This window comes from Nicotiana sylvestris, chromosome 2 (genome assembly GCF_000393655.2).
Source record: "Nicotiana sylvestris chromosome 2, ASM39365v2, whole genome shotgun sequence".
NCBI classification, from domain to species: Eukaryota; Viridiplantae; Streptophyta; class Magnoliopsida; order Solanales; family Solanaceae; genus Nicotiana; species Nicotiana sylvestris.
In genome coordinates this window covers 163,317,985-163,326,646 of record NC_091058.1, presented here as the reverse complement: position 1 = coordinate 163,326,646, position 8,662 = coordinate 163,317,985, and the positions used below count along the sequence as shown (strand labels likewise).

The 8,662-nt window shown below is 44.8% G+C and overlaps 1 protein-coding gene across 1 annotated transcript; it reads left to right on the top strand.

Annotated features, from left to right (window-relative positions):
• Positions 1–379: 379 nt before the first annotated feature.
• On the top strand, positions 380–1,027 carry LOC138885905 (uncharacterized). The gene has a single exon (XM_070166903.1). The coding sequence runs from the start codon at positions 380–382 to the stop codon at positions 1,025–1,027; it is 648 nt and encodes a 215-aa protein (XP_070023004.1).
• The last annotated feature ends 7,635 nt before the right edge of the window (positions 1,028–8,662 follow it).

Here is an 8,662-nt window from a genome sequence, read left to right as displayed (position 1 = left end):
GCCCAAGGGAGTCACAGCTTGGACGTCATTCTTTCGAACTCTCACTGCCGACCAAATTCAGTGGACGCTCGGATGGCTGCCTATTGAGGAAATCATATACATGCCGGCAACCAGGCCCCACTTTCTGTTGATGGGACTTAAAAGCATCCAACCCTATGCACCGTATCGGGTTTTGAGGCAACTTGGGAGGTATCAAGTAGTGCCAAAAGATGAATGCTTGAGTACCCAAGTGGTTGAAATCAGTCCGGACGGTCGATTCCCCGAAGAATAAGTTCGCCAGATCTGGAGTGAGTGTCAACATCTGACGGCAAACACTTGTTTGTTGGATACAGCTAAAGGAGAAGTCTCCCCTGGGTATCACGCCTGGTTTAGGGGTGACATGTCCTACGAGAGACCAGCTAAAAGACCTCATCTCAGAGATTTCGCTGAGTCATCCCAGGAGCAATGGAACTGGTTAGCAAAGGAGAAAGATTATCGGACAGAGATCGGTGAGTTGAAACAACAGGTTGAAAGTCTGAAATTCAATAACAGTATGCAGGTCGCTGCAGATCGAGGCGAAAAGAATAGATTAGCCCAAGAAAATGAAGAACTTGGGGCCCAAATCCAGAAATTGAGAATGGCTCTTGATAAACAACCAAGGAGTCGATTAGACGAGCAGTTGATAAAAGGGCTGAGAAGTGAAGTTAGAGAATGGCGAGATGGTTTAGAAGAGTCTGAAAACGTCATGGCAGAGCTCAAAGTACAATGGAGAACAAGAGCAGATAAGCATCGCCGATACTTGAATCAATTGAAACACGACCACGAGAAAACTCTTGCCAACATGAAGAGAAAAGTGGCTGCACTTGAGGTTAAAGCAGTTGAGCAGGCCGAGGATTTCCAAATCGAAAGCAGACACTGTTACGACTTGTTGGCCCAAATGGAAGTAGAAGTACGGCAACTGAAGAATCAGCATATGCAGGATTCTCAGGCGTTAAAAACATGCAGTGATCAGATAAAATGCTTGCTTATAGAAAAGAGGCGAACCTGAGATAAGATTAGGACCATTGCCCATGCCATCATCAGAAGGTGTCTACGGTGTGAAAACATGACCAGCATTACCATTCTCTCGGCTGTAATGGTTTATGTCAAGCAGACCATGCATGAGCTGGAACAACTTGAAAGGGATCTCACACCTAAGACCGCGGCGAGGCCGAACGATGTCCCGCGGGCGCCAATTCTCGAAACCTTAATGTATTCATAGGTCGAGTCTACATCTTAGCATTTTCTGTCCGTCTTTTCGCATCAGGGTGCATTAGTCTGTTTGAGTCTGTACTTATTTTCAAGGTTTGTTTATTTTCCCTTTTTCAAATGTTGGTTGTAATGGATTGCTTCAGTAATAAAATGTGTGCTTCTTTTACACTCCTCTATCCCGAACTATGCAAGATATGATTCACGCGGCATCGTGATACGTAGGCAATCCTCATCGGATCCGGTCACATTTTTTACTACAAATAATGAAAACAATAATAAAAAAAACAAAGAAAGAAAATGGTGATAAATAAAAGGAAAGCCTAAGGAGAAGCCGGAATAACACATGTCTTTGTTGCAAGCATGAAGAAACTCACCTAACTGTATAGGTGCATCACACCCCAATGTGAGATTACCTGTCTGTTATTTGTTTCAAACTAACCATTTGTTTGCTGATAAGTTCAGGTTCCTAGAAAAGTGGTTTGGTTTTGTGGTAATCTGGCCTCACATTCGTACTTCTCGAGGTCAAAAGGAAGCGTTCAGCCACCCGTCGCTAAATCAAGAGGAAGTGTTCATACATATTTCACAAGGTCGAAGGGAAGTGTCGAAATGTCTTCAGAAATTCCTCTGCCAACGATTCCTATTTCGGAGGAAAGTTCAATCTCAGTCATCCCAACTTCTGAGTCAGCAACTGTCGAGGAAAATAGGATTCTGCGTCTCCGCATGATGGAAATGTGGGACGCCTGGGCCAATGGAAAAGAGCCACCAAGTGCGATCCCTGGATTCCCTGAGCTTTTTCCTAGGGCAAGTGGGACCTCCAACATCCCCACAAGTTATCCAAATACCCCACTGGGATTTCCTACCATCTCAACCTACTTTACTGGAACACCTTCTGAGTCTCGCCCCCAGGTGTTAGCTGCCGGTGTGGTTTCAAACATATTCACTGCTCCACCTTGTTCAGCTACGGCACAACCTGTTTTACCCAGGCCTAACTTCGATTCATCATCCTTCACATTTCAAGCACTACCTCTTCCATTGGAACCTAGCCAGTTCACTACCAACGCTTACCCTCAGCCGTCTAGGTACGAGTTTATCGCAGGACAGGAGGAAGTCGAGAAAACGCCTGAACAAGAGGAAATGACCAGAAAAATGTGAAGCATGGAGCAAACTCTCAAAAATATACAGGGTCTGAGCGAGCAAAAAAGCGTATCTTACGTTGACCTGTGCATGTTCCCGCACGTACATCTGCCCTTGGGTTTCAAAACCCCAAAGTTTGAGAAATATGATGGGCATGGGGACCCTATAGCCCACCTCAAAAGGTACTGCAACCAGTTGCAGGGAGCGGGCGGAAAAGAAGAACTTCTTATGGCTTACTTTGGAGAAACTTTGATCGGTATTGCTTCTGAATGGTATACGGATCAGGAAGTATCTCGTTGGCACATTTGGGACGACTTGGCTAGGGATTTTGTCAGGAAGTTTCAATATAACATCGACATTGCCCCCGACAGGAATTCATTGTCAAATCTAAAGAAGAAGCCTTCGGAGAGCTTCCGAGAATATGCTGTCAGATGGCGCGAACAAGCGGCCAGAGTCAAACCTCCGATGGATGAAACAGAAATGGTCAGTGTTTTCCTTCAAGCCCAAGAGGCTGATTATTATCAAAACATGATGTCTGCATTGGGAAAGCCATTTGATGAAGCCATCAAAATCGGTGAAATGGTGGAGAATGGGTTAAAAACAGGGCGAATCTTGAGTCAATCTGCTATAAGGGCCACCTCCTAAGCAATCCAAGGCGGGTCTGGAGGAGGAACAAACCGAAAGAAAAAGGAAGAAGCAACAATGGCAACTTCGAGTGTAAGAAAACCCCATCCATCCAGATTTCATTTCTCTGAAAGAGCCCCGCAACACTACTACCCCCATCAAGATGCGGCCTATGCTATGAACCTTAAGCCCTACACAGTAATGAATGCACAACCATATATTAGGCCACAACAACAATTTCACCAAAAGCGAGCTCAATTTCCAAGAAATCAACCTCCCCACCAAGCTCAGTATAATCCTCGACCTCCACAAAATAATCTCCCCTACAACGCCCGCACTCGAGAGCCGCCCAGGAAAATGGACTTCACACCTATTGGTGAGTCATATTCCAACCTTTTACCTAAATTAGTCCAAATGGGTTTGTTACAACCTGTACCCCCAAATAGGCAAAACCCAGAGTCACCCTCTTACCAACCTGGTGCCCAATGTGCCTATCATTCTGGAGTGGAAGGGCATGACACTGAGAGCTGTTGGACTTTGAAAAGGGTTGTTGAAAACCTCATAGAACAAAAGCGGATAGTGTTAAAGGACGAAGACATTCCTAATGTGACCAACAATCCGTTACCGGCTCACAACAATGGACCGATTATTGGGATGATCTGCGAAGATAAAGAGTTTGATCCTGTCTTGAAAGCCATCATTGCAATCGCCGACATTGAGAAAAAGCCCAAGACGTATGCAAAGCAAGAAAAGGGGGACAAGAAGAGTAAAACCCCCCTCAAAGCACAGGAAAAGCAGTGGAAACCAAAACAGATGTAGTACCCTCGAAAGATGTCGTCCTTTATGTCCCCCGAGGTTCGAAGAAAGGACAAGTGACATTGAGCCCTCCAAGAAGGTTTGAGCTGAACAAAGGATCTAAAATGTATGTGCCCAAAGGGACCTATGCGGAACGGGGGCCAATAATTTCACCAAGGCTGAATGAGCCCGTGATTATTGGACGCACGCCGCAGAGGCCCATGACAGATCCTACTACCGTCCCGTGGAATTATAACAAGGTGGTAGTAACCTACAAAGGAAAAGAAATCCTGGGAGAAGTAAATGAAACTAACCCAACTGAGAAATACCTCAACCTGGAAGAGTTGAATGATTCTACAAAGAAGCGTTTCCCACTCAAGAAACTAGTTAGTGCCGAAGAAGCGGAAGAGTTTTTCAGGAAAATGAAAACTGCGGACTACGAGATAATTGACCAACTCCGAAAGTCTCCCGCTCAGGTCTCGTTGTTGTCTCTATTAATGAATTCTACTGAGCATCAGAAAGTGTTGATCAAGACCCTCAACGAAGCTTACGTCCCAATTGAAACTACCGTGGAATAGATAGAGAGGATGGCAGAAAGATTCTTCATGATCAATCAGATTTCCTTCAGCAAAAATGATCTGCCCCCGGAAGAGGCCGCTCACAACAAGGCCCTCCACCTAACAGTTAAATGTGAAGGGTACTATGTGAAGAGGGTCATGCTGGATGGCGGGTCCGGAGTAGATATCTGTCCCCTTTCGACTCTCCAAAGAATGGAGATCGAGACAAGGAGAATCAGGTCCAACAACGTATGTGTTCGTGCCTTTGACGGCATCAAAAGGGACACCCTAGGTGAGATCGATTTGATTTTGACTATTGGATCTGTGGATTTTGAGGTGACCTTTCAGGTCCTAGATATGGATACTTCTTACAATTTCCTTCTAGGAAGGCCTTGGATTCATACGACGGAAGCCATACCTTCTACTCTCCACCAGATGGTAAAATTTGTATATGAAAATCAAGAGATTATAGTCCACGGAGAGGATGAGCATTCAATTTATCGAGACCCATCGGTTCCATGCCTCGAAGCTAAGGAGGGTAGTGAACACATAGTCTATCAAATTTTCGAGGTTGTGGTCGGAGACCAATGCGAAGAAGGAAGCCCTTACCCTCAACCTTTTCTCTCAAAAGCGTCAGTTATGGTTGCCAAGGAAATGATCAGGCATGGTTATAAACTAGGGAAGGGACTCGGGGCATCATTGCACGGTATCACCTAACCTATCACCTTACCTGCCACCGAAAAGTTCTTCGGTGTTGGTTTTTACGCCGAAGAAGCTGACGTAATGTGGGAAAACCAACGGAAGAGCAATGGTTGGGTTTTATCTCATCCAATTCCGCATCTTTACAGAACATTCGTCAGACCCAAGTACAATGAAGAAAGAGAGGATGAGACCTTCACGACCAAGGAAATTGAAGAAATCTGTGGGGTTATGAGGCAAATGCTGTACGAAACCCATATGGTTCAGCCGGGAGAAGGCTCGAGCACCGCTGAGGTGCTTTACATGGGGCCTGGTGCCAAATTGCAAAACTGGAAGGCTACTCCGTTTCCGATCAAGCGGGAATCCTGGTAGACCAGTCTTGCCACCTTTTCTGCATCACGAGTTATTTTGGGGTGTAACTCGAATGATTTCCTTTTAGTTTCCTGTCCTTAAATTCTGATGTAAACCCTATTATCTTCAAAATTCAATGAAATGAAATTAATATTTCATCTTTCATCTTATTTATTCTCTCTGATTTTTTTATTTTTTTTGTTTTATTTCTTTCAGTTCTAATAATGCGATTTTAAATAACATGACATGCTTGCGGACTTCATGCCCGGATCCAAACATGTAGTCTAGCTGCGAAATAATGAACCAAGAAATGGAATACGATGAAGAAGAGGCTTTTAAGGAAATAAATCGAGAATTGGAACACTTTGAGAACAAACCTAAGCCGAATCTGAGTGACACCGAACCGGTTAATTTGGGAACTCCTGAGGAAATCCGAGAGACCAAAATAAGCATTCACATGAACGAGAGAACGCGAGACGCGATAGTTCAACTCCTTTTTGAATTTAAAGATGTGTTTTCTTGGTCATACGATGACATGCCAGGATTAAGCGTTGATCTAGTGGTGCATAAATTGCCAATTCACCCTGATTGTCCTCCAGTTCAACAAAAGCAAAGAAAGTTCAAAACTGATGTCAGTGACAAGATTAAAGAAGAAATCACCAAGCAGCTGAAAACGGGAGTAATTCGGGTAGTCCAGTACACCACGTGGTTGGCGAATGTAGTTCCAGTGCCGAAAAAAGATGGGAAGACTCGGGTATGTGTGGATTATCGAGATTTGAATAGAGCAAGTCCCAAAGACAATTTCCCATTGCCCAACATCCACATCCTTGTTGATAATTGCGCCAAACATGAGATCCAGTCTTTCGTAGATTGTTACGCTGGATATCATCAGGTGTTGATGGATGAAGAAGACGCCGAGAAGACTGCCTTCACTACACCATGGGGCACTTACTGTTACCGGGTTATGCCATTCGGTCTGAAGAATGCTGGGGCAACTTACATGAGAGCCATGACTGCCATTTTTCATGACATGATGCATCAAGAAATAGAGGTGTATGTGGACGACGTGATAATCAAGTCCAGGACTCGGGACAATCATATCCAAGACTTGAGGAAATTCTTCGAGAGACTGAGAAAGTACGACTTGAAGCTGAACCCGGCCAAATGCGCCTTCGGAGTCCCATCAGGCAAGCTTTTGGGTTTCATAGTAAGCAGGAGAGGTATAGAGTTAGATCCAACAAAGATAAAATCTATCAGAGATCTACCTCCCCCAAGAACGAAGAAAGACGTGATGAGTCTGCTGGGCAGGTTAAACTATATCAGTCGATTCATTGCCCAGCTGACTAGCACGTGTGAGCCCATATTTAAGCTATTAAGGAAGGATGCAACGATCAAATGGACGGCTGAGTGTCAAGAAGCCTTTGACAAGATCAAAGAATATCTTTTAAATCCCCCAGTTTTGGTCCCGCCAGAGCCAGAGAGACCCATGTTCTTGTATCTGACAGTCTTGGAAAATTCTTTCGGTTGCGTCCTCGGGCAACATGACATAACCGGAAAGAAGGAGCAGGCGATCTACTACTTGAGCAAGAAATTCACCGGCTACGAGGCCAAGTACACTCTGCTGGAAAGAACGTGTTGTGCTTTGACGTGGGTTGCTCAAAAATTGAGACATTATCTCCAAGCTCACACTACTTACCTCATAAGCAGGCTGGATCCTTTGAAGTATATATTTCAGAAACCAATGCCTACTGGAAGGCTGGCCAAGTGGCAAATCTTGCTTACTGAATTTGACATAGTCTATGTCACCCGCACGGTAATGAAAGCCCAGGCATTAGCAGATCATTTGGCCGAAAATCCGGTTGATGAGGAATACCAGCCATTGAGTACTTGTTTTCCAGATGAAGAAATAAATACCATAAAAGCGGTCTCGGAAAACACTCACGTTTGGAAGATGTTCTTTGATGGGGCCGTAAATGCCAAAGGTGTAGGAATAGGGGCAATCTTGATCTCACCTGCTGGTCAACATTATCCGGCTACAGTTAGGCTTCGTTTCTTTTGCACGAACAATACAGCTGAATATGAAGCCTGCATCATGGGCATGAATATGGCAATCGATCAAGATGTTGGGGATTTGTTGATTATGGGGGATTCTGATTTGATTATCCGGCAAGCCCAGGGTGAATGGGAAACTCGAGATGTCAAGCTTATTCCTTACTGGCAGCATGTAGAGGATCTCAGCAAGCGGTTCAGATCAGTAGAGTTCAGGTATATCCCGCGATGTCACAACGAACTAGCGGATGCACTTGCTACCTTGGCTTCAATGTTGCCTTATCCAGGTAACGCCTACATCGATCCCTTGGAAATCCAAATCAGGGAAAGGCATGGTTACTGCAATGCCATCGAGGCAGGACCAAGTATCCAGCCATGGTACCAAGATGTTAAGAGGTTCTTGAAAACACAAGAATACCCCGAACATGCTACTGGAGATCAGAAGAGAACTATTAGGCGGCATGCAAGTGGATTCTTTTTGAGCGGTGAGATATTGTATAAAAGAACCCCTGATCTCAACTTATTAAGATGTGTTGACGCCGAAGAAGCAGGAAAAATCATGCATGAAGTACACGCAGGAGTGTGTGGACCTCATATGAACGGGTACGTTTTGGCAAAGAAAATCTTGCGGGCCGGGTATTACTGGATGACCATGGAAAAGGACTATTTCAGCTTCGTTCGAAAGTGTCATCAGTGTCAGGTGCATGGAGATCTAATTCACGCACCTCCCACAGAACTGCATCCCATATCTGCACCTTGGCCATTTGTTGCCTGGGGTATGGATGTCATTGGTCCGATTGAGCCCAAAGCTTCAAATGGGCACAAATTCATATTGGTCGCTATCGACTACTTCACAAAATGGATCGAGGCTGTCACTCTCAAATCAGTCACTAAGAAAGCCGTGGTGGATTTCATACATTCAAATCTTATCTGTCGTTTCGGTATTCCTACAACTATAATCACAGATAATGCAGCAAACCTGAATAGTCATTTGATGGAGGATGTGTGCGAACAGTTCAAAATAACGCATAGGAATTCCACTCCTTATCGGCCCAAGGCCAACGGCGCTGTTGAAGCGGCCAACAAAAACATCAAAAAGATTTTGAGGAAGACAACCCAGAGTTCCAGACAATGGCATGAGCAGTTACCTTTCGCCCTGCTGGGATATCGCACTACAGTACGCACATCAGTAGGGGCAACCCCATACTTGTTGGTTTACGGGA